The sequence below is a fragment of the Argentina anserina genome, chromosome 3, assembly GCF_933775445.1.
Source record: "Argentina anserina chromosome 3, drPotAnse1.1, whole genome shotgun sequence".
Lineage (NCBI taxonomy): Eukaryota > Viridiplantae > Streptophyta > Magnoliopsida > Rosales > Rosaceae > Argentina > Argentina anserina.
In genome coordinates this window covers 24,518,972-24,534,605 of record NC_065874.1, presented here as the reverse complement: position 1 = coordinate 24,534,605, position 15,634 = coordinate 24,518,972, and the positions used below count along the sequence as shown (strand labels likewise).

Genomic DNA, 15,634 nt, shown 5'->3' with positions numbered 1-15,634 from the left:
CAAACACCCTTAACAATAATACTTAAACATCCAATTTGTTCGAAACGGAGATTCAATACATGTCAAAGAGAAAGGCTTGTGGAAAATGGAGATCCATGACGAAGAACTGAACAATCACATCCCACTCCAGCCGGCACACATTCTACATGTAGGGAGTGACACCAAGACCGTCCCACCTTCTGTACCCACTTCAGGTTGGAGGACACCGGAGTACGGCAAGTTTTTATTGTCCAGTCTTAGTCCATTGCCCCTTATCTGAGAAGTGTGAGACTACTTGGTTGCTCAATTTGCATTCGATCAGCAACGCAACTTGCAGGTGGGCAATTTGAGGAATCGAGTATTGGATGGAACCAAGGTGAACTGCGAGAACTAAATTTTAGGCTTCATTGGAAAGGCAACTTCATTGGAAATGAATAATGATAAACTTTTTGATATATCATCAGATGGAATAAGATAGTTTCTAGCATCTTTGCTAGCCTTATATGATCCAAACTTACATCGAGTTTTCCTACCAGAAATGAACATATATGACAAACTTAGGGATGACAAGAAATACAACCTGGATCAATTTTACAGCACAGTACAGAAATCAAAACAGGAACAGATATACATTTCATATAAAAAAATCAAAAGTGGAGCAACATGTGAGGTTTTATATGATTGAAGCCTACCCGAGTTGTTCATATTACATGTTCATTCAATCTTTTCTAGTACTTCCAACCTGGTTTTTCTCTTCCACCCTTTCATAGAGGCAACAAGATTGATCAACCCAACAATTTGATATTTTGTGTACTCCTGCATGGGAAAGTGTACATTGCATATTTAGTAATAAAGTAACTAGTGTCAAAGCTTGCTACAAGATGTCTGTAGCAATCAAAATTCTTACAGGGTGTGCTCGTGCCCAGTGCACATATTCAGTTTCAGGAAGATAGTATGCCTGATCAAGAGGAGAAGATAACAGTTAGTTTGTATTATATTGGAGTTCAAGATTTTTCTTCTCATGTATTTGAAACAATCAGATTCATTTTCTGTTACAAGACAGCAAATTTCCTACTGTGACCTATTAGCCTTGTTACTACACGATATATTTGAGCTTTACCTTAATGAAGCCCTCAACTATTTGCAACTGAGGCTTAACATTTATGGAGACAAAATGTTGTAGCCCATTGATCAAAACCTGAAACGAACACATGAGTCTCATGTTACACTAATTTGCAAATAGAGGTCTCTACTGAAGGAAAATTGAATTGTAATAGTCTTGTAAAATGTTAAAAGGAACCTGGAGATCCAATGACATGAGAGCCCGCCCTTCATCACTACACCTCTTGACACGCGATAGACCGTCTACAAGAGTATTGGCAACAATTTCCAGTCCATATTCTAAGAGGAGATCTTGGACCTAAAGTACAGAAATTATGATTGAGATAGTCCATAACATTTAACACACCTACATTACATTTCATTATTAAAGCCTCAACTGAAGCTAGTGATCGCATGAGATACAAGACATTAAATTTAGCAGCCGCCTCATGTCATAAACAAAAACCATCATACAGAACGCAAGACTCGCAATGTGAAACCAAACAACTAGTTCACCTGTCTACTTTCTGGGGAAAATGAAACTCTTGAAGGAGAAACAGAATAACAAAATCATAATTTACACTTCTACTTCTGGCAGCACAACGGTTATCGCAGCATAACAGAATGACTACAGAAATGAGTTCCACACTTCACACTTCTTACAGAACACCGGTATCCTATTTCCGCATCCCCCCCCCCCCCCCCCCCCCCCACAAATAAACTGCAGTTATCAAAGTAGAACCATCCATAAGACTCATCTTGACCACCAAAAACCCCATTTCCTCAACCCTCCCAACAAGACCATTTCCACCCTCCTTTCCACAACCATATAATACATTATAGACTGCATACATGACGGCTGATAAAAGTAGGCCAAGGAACAATTATAGCAAGAAGTGGCTGTGATAGTGCTTGGGATTTAACAGATTAATTACCTCCTTGCGGATTCCCCCATGAGCAAGCCTTGTTTTGTAGTGCTTAAATTCTCCCAATAACAAATCAACGTACCTAATTAAACAACAACTCATGTCAGAAGATTTGAAACCCGCCATATATACATGAGAATAAACATAGAGGGCATAGATAAGGCATAGCAGCAGAGTCTACCATACTTTTAAAATTTTGCACACGAAGAAGGACAAGGCATATATGCAAGGACCAATAAATAATGTAATCAACAGAAAACTATTCAGCAAGACAAATTACGCTTGGGGAAAAATTTTAAGGGACTTGGGTTATCTGTGGCAGCAGCCCTTCAGAAACATACAAGCTGATCCAGAAGAGTTGCATGCATAATTATTGCTTGTGCTCAATCAAATACTTACATCACACTGCTATTTCCAAACACACAATCTTAGTTTAAGATATAAATAAATCATCACTGATGCTCCCCTAAGAATGAAAATGATGCATAAATGAAAATTTCCAAGGCTACAAAAAAGAAAAGGGACGAGTTCACATAAATAAAGAATTTGAAGAACTTACCCGTTATGTTCAAGTCCAAGTTCTTTCACTTCCCATTTCGCATTGGCAATCCGATCAGCATACCTGTAAAGAGTGTTGGCACATAAGATTTGGTAAAAAATGACATAGACTATTCCACAAGATGTAAAACCAGATAAGTCTCATTTGCACACATTTAGGTTGGATTAAATATATAAGTTAGCCACATAATGTAATTTTACGCAAAAATATTTTGATCTGCTAACTGAACTTTTCTGCCCCGAAGTAGTTACAATTCAGTGACATACTCATATAGCTGAGGATATTTATAGACTACAGAGGAAAACAAGAAATTTATAAAACGAGAATATATTTCCAGTTATTTCCAAGAACTTCATTAAACGAGAATATATTTCCAGAAAGGATTGTCTATTGGTACAGACAACCCAACCCAGCAATGGATTCTCTGGTCTTACCCGTTAATATGGAGGAGCAGTCTTGCAGTTGTCCTATGAATATGCTCTATAAGATCTGGTACAGAATCCACCTAGACAAAAAGAAACATATTATATGCATCTGCATTACGGGAGTTTCTTTTAAGAATCTTTATATTTAATGGATTGTCAAACACTTCAGTCCTGTATAAGGAAACATGCATGGCTCAAACAGACGATCTGGTACAGAAAGTTCAGAAAGAAGAACAAAACAAAATATAAAAGAAAAAGAATGAGACAGAAGCAATATAGAAAGGGTATAAGAGTACAACATCACACTTTACGTCTCGTACCATAGAAAATTTCAATGTTTCAATCAGACGGTTCCACAGCATCGAACTGAACCACCATTCTTCCATAAAATTTATCCTATTTTAGGCGCTTCAAGTGTCCATATCATTACAACTGAAGATGAGTGCAATATGCTTCTGTGTGTGTGTATTTGGTCTTTTACATGGGTAAGTATCTATGAAGCATCACTTTTTTAATCATAAAACAGTTTTCATCAAAGATACTGAGTTATCAGATTCGGTATTTGATGTGCGTACTCAATTACATGACAAAAGTGTTCCTAGTCAGATCATTATTGAACCAACACCATATCATATCATCTCTATGCAATTACCTAGCCACTAACTGATTACAAGGAACTCCTACCGACAATAACAAATGAACCTACCAAATTCACATAGAAATCTTCCACTACAGCAGCATTTTTTTGAAAAAGCATTCTCTGGAGATGAGCCTTGGATCTATGCAAAATTCGAGCAACAAGCAAGAGAGTATCAGCAGCTGCACATCTTTCCTGCAACATAAAAACTGCTTAGCTTAAGGCAGACTTAGATTGAATATAGCAGTCCGAACTACAGACTTACAAAATTCAGAAAAAGGAAAATTTTGTTCTTTTCAAATAAGCAAAAATATAATATCCAATCCAAAGTGCACCTGATTTTCTTTCATTAAACTTAAAGTAGAGAAGGAATGAAAACGGAAGAAATAAAAGAAGCAGAGTCTGACTGTTTACCATACAGTAGTTCCAACGACCATGGTAAAGTAGCAATATGTGTTCTAGAAAAAGTGGAACAGATAATTTTTCTGAATTTATATACTATGCCCCAAATGCAGACAGGCAACTGTGATGAACAGCCCAATTCATGTTCTGTAGACCATGTCAAATTGGCAAACAAATTTTTAACAACAGCAAGGCTTTCTTTTGAGAGAGAGGGAGAGAGGAATTCTAAAATTTTATGTTTTATTAACAACGACAGGTCGACAGAAACAGAATTAATGAACAAGTCCTATTCTAAAGAACAAGAGAAAAGAAAGCTCTTCTAGGCACAGATAAGATGACCCTGAAGAAACGTGCAGCTTTGCAATCTAATAAGAATAAATATATAAAATCAGGGCGACCCAAATGAAGCTTAGGGTGGACTCAAGTCCACCCAGATTGTTGGGCAAAGAAAAAAAAACTACTACTAGTTGTAGTATAGTTTTTGCTATGCCTGCTTTTTTCCTTATCTGAGGACTTAGTTTAAGTGGTTTCTTATTTCACTAGTACCCACCCTACCCGTGTTAATTCCTATCAACCCTTTTTGGCTTCATTTTCTTGTTATATATGTGGGTTTTAAAATTTCTCCTAAAGTATACTACTCAATTTGGAAAATTTGCCTCCCTTGTGTTTAATTTTCAATCTATTTCGTCTTTAAGGCTGCCAATCTTAGGCTACCTTTATATTTGGTATAATATCAATTTAGATTTACATATGTTTTCTTAACTTTCGTTCTAGTAATTATTCAAATAGTAGTTTTTAATGAGTTCTAGTGTTTTACATCACAATAAATTGCATAAGTATTTTACGAGCTCTTTTTTTTTTGCATTATATCTTCTTATCATTCCAGTCGATATGAAAGAAAAAAATCGCAAGTCCACCCCCGTGAGTAATCCTAGGTCCGCCACTGAATAAAACAATAGTGACATGCAGCTGCAAGTATCTAATCTTAGGGATCATAACGAACAAAAAAGAGAGAGGCAGAGAGCACATGAATCCAAAGAAATGGATTTACTGATTAAAAGTTGTTTCCTACAACTGAAGACGACTGAAGGGATCTTCAGGAATAGATGAATACCTTGAGACCAAAAGATGTTCCAGGTGTGCCACCAAAATTTGTACTGGTAGGGCTCATATGTGTAATATCTGCATGTGTAAATGGTGAATTGAAAGCAATGGGGGAAGATGATGAGGGCTGCATCCACTGGTCACAATTTTGTTGTATTCTGGATAATGCTGTCTTCAGGCGATCTGTGAAAAATAGTATCATAATAATTTTAAGTGAGTTGGAGTTTCTGGAAATAGCTGACATCTAATGATTGAGTAGAAGAAATGCAATTAAATTTTGAAATCGAAAATACCAACAAAGAAATGACTAAGCAAACGGAAAACATTTGAATAAAGAACACATTTGTTGTCTGATATCAAATAAAAAGAATTTAAAAAAAACATAATAAGTAGAAAATGGGGAACTACTTACAATTTATTGGGGGGTCCAATGACCCTTTCCCTCCAGAGTTGCCGTTTTGCTGAGCAAATGTTTCAAAGGAAAAATGAAAGAATACCTCGAACAACTGGCATATCCCCTGCAAAAATAAACTGGATCAGGAAGAATAGATTCATCATAGGCTTTTCTAGACTTATACGTATAACACATTAGAGTAAAGGTAGATACATGGTAAAAGTTACCTTGAAGAACTCCACATTAACTATGTCTAATTTCTGCATTAGCCTGGCATATTTATCCATTGACCTGATGTGGAAAAGAGTTGTATATATTTTTATCTTAGCACTATCAAGAATATAATGTCTGTGAAAAAGGCTGCCATGGTAAATAAATAGCATTTCACCTTAGAAGGCAAATAGATGATCCCGTCTGGGCTATTAGCTCTCCAGCACTCCACGGTGAAGATCGGTTTCTCGGGTGTTTGGGTTTTGAAATTCGACTAGGGAGTTGACTATCCTCATCAATAAAGTCCGCAAGGAGGTCCTCATTTTCATCTTCCGAAACAGAATTAGCACCATTTGAATGATTTGCATCACTCCTCCGTGGAGATATCTTGTCACTTTCACTCAAATTTCCATCAAATTCACCAGAAGCGGAACCATTCCCTCTCAGACCTTCTTTGGAAGAGTGTGGAAGTTTTAACGCAAAAGGGTTTCCATTTTTGAGCCAAACAGAAAAGCCACTCTTCTTGACACCAATATCAACCAATCTTGCAGGCTTATCTGAAAGTACGGTGGATTTATTATTGTCAGAGGGAACAATTAAAGGTGCTCCATCACCAACAAGCCCAGGAAAGGTGATATCTTGTACTGTATCAGATGGCATGACTAACCAAAGTTCTTTTTCCAAGACCATTTTGAGTGCCTGCAATAAATACAAACAGTAATCATATAATTTTGCTTATTAGTTTAAAGTATATGTTTGAGTTTTGTATGACAATATATCAACATACATACGTGCCAAGTAAAGTGGGAAACTGCTCATAAAAAGTCTCAAAGAGATTGAAGCAGGGTAGGCATCTACAACTACTGTATGCCGGCTCAAAAATACTATAAGCTAAGTTATATGCTGATTCTTAACTCAACTTTGATGCCATAAGGTGCCACTGTACTGTAACATACCAACCAAACAAGTATTTGGAAGACAAGACAAGATTTACTTGACCATTGAGCATCCATTCTAGCAGTAACTAGATGGAACATACATCTTCTCAACAGTCAGATGGCATAACAATTTAGAAGACAAAACATGACAACCCATTTCCCTAGAGTAGCAATAAAACATTAAAAATGTGAAGTGTGAGCAATCTTACATGGATATTCTGCCGATGAAAAGCTAAAAAGTAACTTTCACAGACTGCCTTCAACTTCTGCCTAAACTCAACTGCTTCAATTCCGCAAAATGCTTCCCCAGCCAAGATGAAGATGCTCAGATCTTCATAATTTTTCAAGAATTGGTGAATGCTGGCAGAAGATACAGAAGCAGAAGAAAGCAAGACTGATACACGAGTAGTTGTGAGATGCCACAGATTTTTGCGTCCTCTTTGTAGGGTTTGTGAAACAAATGCAGTGGCATCTTTCCGTAGTTGATACCAAGGAGATCCACTTGTTGATGCTGCACTGCCATCCATCCTACCCTCATCTACTAAATCATGAGATGTTGTACAAACAGATGTCTTGTTTCCTGCAGGCTCAGTGAAAGAGCTGGTATGAGATTCATCTATAGTAGATGAACTTGCCATTTCATCTAAACATTCCGAAGGAGAGCCATTAACTTTTGCGGAAGAGAAAGATGTTGAATCGTTCTGGACCCCTCCTGGAATTTGAGATATGTCACTTTCCTTTAGATCAATATTTGAAATTCTTTCATCCAAATCCTACAAGAAGACACAACAGTTGTCGCGGTTCATATATGACCAGAGTACATTAGTAATGACAAATGTTATATACAGTAATAATGAAAGCATGATATTACATAAATAACAGTTTAATGAGTTCATATATGACAAGAGTACAGCGCAAAGGCGTGAATCAAAGTTTACCTTATCATCCAGCTGAAAGGCCATGATTTCATGATAAGAGCACATCAATTTGAATAGAATAGCCAGTGTATTTAACAAACACTGCCTAAATTTAGGCTCAGGTATCTGAAGGCATATATCACTGTAGGTAAGTCTGTAATCAAATTAGAATGCATTAGCAAGCATACAGGTAGAGCTGTTATAAATATAAGCACAAGTAGATATAGAAAGTATACCGACTATTTTGCATTTGTACATCCTGATCCTGCAGAGATGAAACAGTCATTAAGTAAAAAAAAAGGTTTTTATTAAACAGAAACAGAACTTCTGATAACAAAAATAGATCTCTCTTTAAGCCGAAGAAGCACTGTAAGCTAACGGCACAGCTAAACTAATACTACTCCTGAAAAGTTATAAGAAATTAAAGGAGAAACTTCTCAAATATTTTGAACAAAAAAAAAATTGCAATGTCAACAAGACACAGTTGCACTGCTAAATCACAATACCTCTAGCACAATGGTCTTCAATATAGAATGGGTTTCTGAGAGAACTTCCTGCATAAAGAAACTTTGTATCTTCTCAGCAAGACCAGAGATGTCCCCAATTAGAGCGTAAGCATCAACCACCTATTGGTCATATAGAAATCTCACTAAGTCAACATATCATCCGGATCCAAGAAGAATGATTCTTCCACAAACAGTTAGTTTTATTCTTTCTTGTTTTCAGATGGAAGCAATATAGTGACCACACTCACCACAGCATAGCAAGGTCTTAGTACAACAATCATAAAGCACCTAGACTGGCTTAGGGTTTTCACCCAACAAAGTTTGTTAAATACCATAAAAATTTCCAAACTTCCAATTTGTCAGGAGGCCAAAATATACATTTACCAAACTCACTGATTGTAAGGAGGTGTAAGCGAACAGCATATGCTCCATTTTGCTTGACATGAAATTAACCCTTACAATGAAATCCATCCCCCCTCCCCCCTCTCAAATCGCAGCTCAGATGGTGAACAAAGCAAATTTAAGCTAACATATGAAAGACAAGATCACTGGCACAGAATGGCACATATAACACCAGTAAAATAAAATTGAACCATATGAATGATTGACTAATTCCCTCCTCTATGACAATAATATCAGTATATATTACTGATATCCGTACGACAATATGAATAATTAAGGTATTGAATGCAAATTTGGGTTGATTATATGTTTCATAATATGCGTAATTGTGTATAATGTCAACCAACATTAAATCTTAAAATTCATGCATCATTTGTAAGAGCCAATGATTTGACTCTTAGAGAAAAACCACTAACAGTTATATAGTCCTCCTCTTTAAATTTCTGGCACACTGCTAGCAACAATGAATCCAGCTTCTGAAGAGTTTGTCCCAGCCAAACCTGCACTTCCACAATGAAAGATGAAATTCAAAGGGCAATAAAGCTTGTGAGTTTGCCACAAATCCCAAGAGTTTGCTGCAGATGTTCTATCAATAGTAGTTTAATACTTGCCTCAACTCCGCGGCTCATCTCTTGTACTGCAGATAGTTCTGAAAAACAATCTAATAGCTGCAGATACTCAGACAGTACTTGAAAGGCCTGTAAATATGATCAGAGTCTAAGAAATTACTTTAGGAAGTTGCATAACTAAGAAAATTATAGTGGTAGACGCTTAAATGTGAAAACAAGGCGGAGAGTTCTGGCTCATAACGCATTAGAAACTGACGCCAGAACAATATATACACCCACCCTACAGTAGTTTCCTTCTTCAACAAGAGACTCAAGTTCAGATTGCATTTCTAATGCATGACGAAGCTCAGTCAAAACAGGAATCATGTCCTGCATTAAGTTAAAATGTAACATTAAACTCATATCAGCAAGATTATGCCTATGGCTCGCTACCTATTTATTAGACCAAAGTGACTGCAAAATTGTGTGAAAATAAGTCTTATCACAGAAAGCTACATAAAAGGATTATGAATTTATGATTGAGTAAGGGAATACCAGAAGAGCCTGTTTTTTCTTGGAATTGGAATTTACTATCAGATCTCTAGAAACCTCATTTCTCGACAACGTAAGATGTCGTCTTCCATTCTGCACATACGAATTTGGACTATTAGAGCCAGATAAAGCATGTAATTCTTACTCCTTGAAAGATATTCAAAGATCAGATTCAGTACAGGCCAGATAATACATCCTCCAACTGCTTACCATGCAAATGACATTCGCAACTTTCAAGTCTTTCTCCAATTCTCTGACCAAATGCATCCCCTTCACTGGCCAAAAGTATCAAGATCTTATTCAAAATTGTATCTGTAACTAAAAGTTCGGCAATGAACTATTGAAGAGGCCACCCTTCTTCTGTCCAAGAGTACTGAACACACAATATCTCGTGCAGGATCTTGGACAGAACTGTTGTGACATTTCAATTAGAAGCACATCACTTATTAATGTTATGATACATCAATCGAATGTATAATTGTTTATATACAAGAAGATACGTTTTGCTAAGCAGTGGTAAGGAGTTCAAAACAAATTTAAGTCGACTAAATTGGTAGAAATGATACAAATTTACATTATTTACATTAGTATGATGTCCGGAATATCACATGGGATGGTACTTCCTTCAATGTACTTCAAGACCATTACAGTACATATCAGAAGATACTATTGACACTTACCCATTACTTCATGATGTTCCATAACATTTCGGGATAATTGTTCTGATACTCTGTCCAGTTGTGTTAATTTAAGAGCTGCCTGAAAAAAAAATTAGATCAAGGGTTGAGAGAAAGAGAAAGAGAGAACCACATAACAAGAAAATACAGATCATCAGGACAATCAAGAGCCGCGTTTAAATCTTAAATACAATAAAATTGTTTAATGAGTCAACTTAATCATGTAACAAGTATTTACACATAATCAATAATTTAAGGAGAGAACAACTATTAAGAAATAATATAATTTTTGCAGCCAATATATTTTTGTAGACAAGGAACTACGATTACTTTAGTCTTCCAGCTTCGCTCTTTCTTACACCACCACAGCAAATATAACACCCTCTTCATTGTGAATCTTTGCGGAAAAAAATCCCAGCTCACAGGAAAAATTTTATAGCTAAACTTTCTATTATTCTGTAACATAGAATTTGTGAAATTTCTAGGATGAGACTGGCTCGATTATTGGTTGCTGACCCAAAAGCCTTTCAAATATTTTATTCTTCCAATGACTACTACAACTTCCTTCACAAGCCTGCATACCCAGCCATCTTCATGGACCCCATAATTGCTTCTGATTGCAGCAATTCACTAAAGGTTCTCTATTAAATGGGAATTTCTAAGGCCATTCCGGAATAAAAGAACAACCTTCTTCTCCCTAATTTTCCCGCAGAACTAGATGATACTTCTTGCCCTCTCCAACTCCCTCTCAATTAAAAATCTTATCGAAATCTAACCTTTCAGCCAATGGAATTCAAAATAATAGGGATGACTACCAAGACCTGCTTGAGTTCTACTCCAAAACCCATGTCTGCTGCCAAATTCCCCTTCTTTACCGCTGCTCATTGATCCTCAGCCCTGACAGCAACAAAAGTTCACTATAGTTAAGTGAGCTGAGTTCTGACATAGACCGCCCTTCACTGAAAATACTGCCAACACCAAATAGCAGAGTAATTTTAACCTCCTCTTTCCAACAGACAAATCTTTGATCCATCCAGATCATGTTTCCCTCCATCACATGCTTCCTGAATAGACATTAATTATAACACCTGCCTTAGGACCCTAGTAGCACCAAACTCCCCTCTAGGTCTTCCAGCTATATTTATATAGAATTCTTGCCAAATATCATTCCAACTCTGTCTACCCTTAAGCACCCTAATCACAATAAATAGTATATCTAACCCATCTAAGAGCCACCAAGCCATGCAGCAGAAACTGATACAAACTAGTCACCGATTGAATGGCCCATAATACCTCCCTTTCCTGCCCTCCTTCAGTAGTAGAGAAAAGTTGAAAAGTAAAGTCACCCTTGCGATAAGCCTAGGGGTATAAATTTGGACCTACCAAAATAACAAGAGTAAGTTTGAAATATTGCTCATGAAAGTCAATCCGGGACATGGTTCACCAGAGAAGACCTGATGCTTGTCTTTCCTCATTATCTGTGTGAAAAAGGGGTCTTTAGGGGGTCTAAACCTAATTGTGAGTCCATGTTCCCTATCTGTGTATAACATACAACTCTTTAGGGAGAGGAAAACACACTGGAGCTATCATTCCAATGGAAAGATATAAAAGGGTCAAGGGGGAAGAACTGGAGCTTTTTTTGGAAAGGGTTCGACTTTGGGATCTTTATGGGAATTCCTCTTAATACAGAATTAGTTTATTTGATGCTGTCCTTTACCAATTCTAATGCCTTTTTCCTTTGTCTCTTCTAAATACTATATTGCAGTTTGATACTGTCTTTAAGACGACAAGAACCTAGTAACTTCAATAGGAATCTTGTACTCTGTTCTATCTTTAACAAGTGTTTCTTTTCAACGATTCAAAAAATAATAATAATAAGAGAGAGAGAGAGAGAGAGAGAGAGAGCTGAAGTTATACACTTGAGAATAAAAAAGAAGAAACTGAAGGAACTCATGACCGCAGATAAGCCCCTATAAATTAACTACAGTTGCTCCATAAGCCTACACCTTCAATAAATAGCATTAAGAAAATGCTTACAAATCACCAAAGAATTACTTTGATGGTGGCTGGTAACCTAGCAACCCTGATAGACCAAAGTCATCTCCCAGATTACTAGCATTGCATGTATACAATGTGGACATACACCAAAATGATTGAATCAAAAGATTCAAGGTAAATTTGAACATTCTCAAAAAGCCGCTAAACAAGACTTGGATAAACTACATGACCTTATACTAACAATACATCATGTTTGGCAAGGAAAGGTATCAAACAAATTTAATTTCCAGGAGAATGATCGTTTAAAGATGAAAAGAATAGCATGCTAGCGTATCTAAGAAAGAAATATATAACTAGAGAAACACAAAGATTAAATGTACCTGTCTCTCAAAATAAGCCAGCTCACTTTCTTCAGAAGGAATATGCTCCAAAATATGTCTAACTGGATCAAAATCCTGTGTACGGGGTAGATACCAGTCTTAGACAAATATTTCAGAATTTTGGTCAACATAATTTACTATGTTAACACTGCATACATAAAGCATAATAGTACGCTTAATTCTTTTTTTCATAGATAAAAATTACCCATATAACAAATAACAATCCCAGAGATAAGCATGAAGTCCCTAAAGATGCATCCTTCATGTGTAGCGTGAGAGATTTCTAAGGTGTGTTGAAAGGAGAATTTTTCATTTTTTTTATCCATGGATCAGAATGATGATACCGTAAGAAAATAAAAGGCCAAAGGGTGAAACAAAAGGAGAGGCAGAATAGTCATACAATTAATGTCTTTACCCTAAATTTTCAATGTACAGATTAGGAAAATTACAAGCCTAAAAATCTAAATTCTACTTGTGGAGAGTGCATTTGTAACTCTCTTTTTTCGAAAGTACATATGTAACTAATTAGAAGTGAACTATTTAATCAATAAGGTACACAAATTAAAGTTGCCAAAGCATAGACGTGATCTGCACCCTCTTGTCATCAACTGCCAAATATGAAAACATTGGTTGCTAGTTCACACCTAACAATATTAAAATTTCATAGGCAGCTTCATCATTTTATTTTATGGGGCCATGATTTAAAACAGCTTAGTGGGCTAATACAAAATTGATTATTGTCTTTTAATACACAAGAACTAAATGTCAATAACACAAATTCAACACCCCCACGTTTAAGGAACTAATGCCACTAAACCAATGGACTTAAAAAATGCCTAAAGTAACCTGCAATTAAAGGACCGTACAAGTCCCAAGCAGTCCCACATTGAAACCATAGTGATATAAGTAGCACCTCTTCATAGAATTCGTCCTCTATCTCCTCCACTTCTTCACCATGTTGTTGGCTGCTATCATAAATTGAACTCAATTCTTCAGAGCTTGACGAGAGACCATATCTTTGATGTGGAGGCAGTCCCGCAATTGCACGGGCAACAACTGCAGCAGCTGCAGCTCGCGCTGGAACCTGATCAAGCAGACAACCCCAACACATGAATCAACACCATATCTATTTTGCTCTCAACACATACAATAAATGATATGCCAGACCCAAGCGGCAGGATACATACAGCAATTAAAGGCATACATATGTCTCAAGAAGCTAGAAATGTACACTAAGAACCGTGCTTTTTTTCCAACAATAAGATTAATATAAATAGCAGAATAAGAAGCATTGGTCTTTCAAGCTTACTTACCTAACTAGAACTACAGCTTGTTTAACACGAAACTAAACATTTACAGAATTCAGGCACTTAAATATTATCTGTAGAAAGCAAGCCTCATTAAGCTAAAAAAACTTTTCACATAACTTCAACTAAATATTATCTGTAGATAATCAAAGTAACACAAAAAACTTTGATTTCGAGCACTAAATAGCCTGCATAACTACCAAAACCTCAGGCCAAATGAAGCACCTGACCCAAGCAGCGGGATACATACAGAAATCCACAACATATGTCTCAACCAGCATGAAATTTACACTAACAACAGCCCTATGCCCCTATCAATTCATTTCTCAACAATATGATCACTATAAAGGGCGGAATTACAAGCATTGGCCTTCCATGCTTACTTAGAACTACAGCTTGATTAACACGAAACCGAAACTAACCATTTCAACAGAACCTCATCAACCTAAACAATAGCTTCAACTAAATTTCACCTCCAAACAATCAAACTAGCCGAAAATCGACACGAAAAAAAACACCGAAATCAAGCACTAAAGAACCTTCATTACAAGCAAAACCTGAGGCCGAACTCACCTCGGGGCGATCAGAAGCGGGAGGAAGAAGACCAAGTGATCTAGCAGACCTAACGGAGCTAAGAATCTTCTCGCCGACCTTGGAGAAATCCATTCCACTTCCTCCTTGGAACAACAGAACCGGCGCCAGAAACAAAACGCTCGCCGGAGGAGACTGAAAGCCGTCGCCGCTCAAATCGCCGTTAAACAGAAACGGATTGCCCAAATTACTGCCGAAGGGTGACAGATTCGGCTGCATTTCAATCCGAACCTCCCATGCCGCGAAAGAGGAAGTTAGGGTTGAGTCTTGTGGATCTGAATGTTGAGTGCTCTCTGCGGCTTTTTGGTTTCCGGATCGGAGGAAGGACAGAGCGACTCTCTGCGAGACTTGGGAATGTGGAATGTGTTTCTAGTTAAAATCTGGTTTTTTGCGAAAGAAAGACTGCAGAGTCGTATTTACCTTTTATTTTGGCTTCTTATAAATACATTGTTCGAGAATAAACGAAACAAGAATAATGAAAACGTAAAAAAACATAACTGAATTTTTTATTAATTGATAATGAGACATATATATAAGTATTACATACGGAGTATTCGAACAATTATAGATTCATATATCTATTAGATTAAAGCATAATTTACTCAAATAAGGAAATCTAAATAGGTTAAGACATATATAAGAGTAGAATAATAATTCTCTCGGAACACTCTCTCTTGTGTCTCATACCTATGTTGCATAGTGCACATAACGTTGTCTCGGTAAAAACTTTGTCAAGTAAAGTAAAAACCTCTTGGATGAAAAGCAAAAGCTTGAACAAATAAGAAAAAGAGCACAACACACCATCTACATTTGATAACATGAAGTCTACGAAACAACTCCCTCTTATTAGTGTCATAATCATGGAGTCTAAAGAACAACGTTCATTACATGCTTCTCAAAAGTAGTTTTGAGCTAATGATTAATCATTAATTTAGTCATACATTCTTAGATCATACATGCTATATTTAGCCAAACTTAGATCTTAGGAAACAAGATTGCATAACAACTCAAAACAAGAGTTTACAATGAAAACAGATTTTCAGGTATAATGATCTTTGCTCACTTAAATGACCATAACTTC

At 36.6% G+C, this 15,634-nt stretch overlaps 1 protein-coding gene across 4 annotated transcripts; it reads right to left on the bottom strand.

Moving 5' to 3' along the window:
* Nucleotides 1–390: 390 nt before the first annotated feature.
* Nucleotides 391–14,947, bottom strand: LOC126786203 (uncharacterized). Of its 4 annotated transcripts, XM_050511959.1 has the most exons (25): nucleotides 14,536–14,944; nucleotides 13,569–13,739; nucleotides 12,656–12,730; nucleotides 10,281–10,359; nucleotides 9,811–9,875; nucleotides 9,604–9,693; nucleotides 9,349–9,438; nucleotides 9,112–9,198; nucleotides 8,917–9,000; nucleotides 8,099–8,218; nucleotides 7,829–7,857; nucleotides 7,614–7,746; nucleotides 6,885–7,448; nucleotides 5,916–6,436; nucleotides 5,755–5,818; nucleotides 5,546–5,651; nucleotides 5,144–5,316; nucleotides 3,697–3,822; nucleotides 3,000–3,070; nucleotides 2,566–2,628; nucleotides 2,016–2,088; nucleotides 1,280–1,399; nucleotides 1,100–1,177; nucleotides 887–937; nucleotides 391–795 (listed from the first exon to the last, which is right to left on the bottom strand). In XM_050511959.1, exons 1-25 carry the CDS (start codon nucleotides 14,770–14,772, stop codon nucleotides 694–696), a joined length of 3,372 nt encoding a protein of 1,123 aa, XP_050367916.1. In that variant the 5' UTR covers nucleotides 14,773–14,944; the 3' UTR covers nucleotides 391–693. The 4 variants fall into 4 exon arrangements, 3 of the variants coding, with proteins under 3 accessions (XP_050367916.1, XP_050367917.1, XP_050367918.1); XM_050511960.1 differs by lacking the exon at nucleotides 14,536–14,944 and having other exon boundaries at nucleotides 13,502–13,629; XM_050511961.1 differs by lacking the exon at nucleotides 14,536–14,944 and having other exon boundaries at nucleotides 9,811–9,870; nucleotides 13,502–13,629.
* Nucleotides 14,948–15,634: the final 687 nt, after the last annotated feature.

Bases quoted from the DNA above. Each gene is read 5' to 3' on its own strand.
- LOC126786203 (XM_050511959.1), bottom strand. From the start codon at position 14,772: ATGCAGCCGAATCTGTCACCCTTCGGCAGTAATTTGGGCAATCCGTTT. The intron at 9,001-9,111 runs GCAAGTATTAAA...GTGGAAGTGCAG, and splicing joins AGATGAGCCGCGGAGTTGAG to GTTTGGCTGGGACAAACTCT. The intron at 7,747-7,828 runs GTATACTTTCTA...ATTTGATTACAG, and splicing joins GTACAAATGCAAAATAGTCG to ACTTACCTACAGTGATATAT.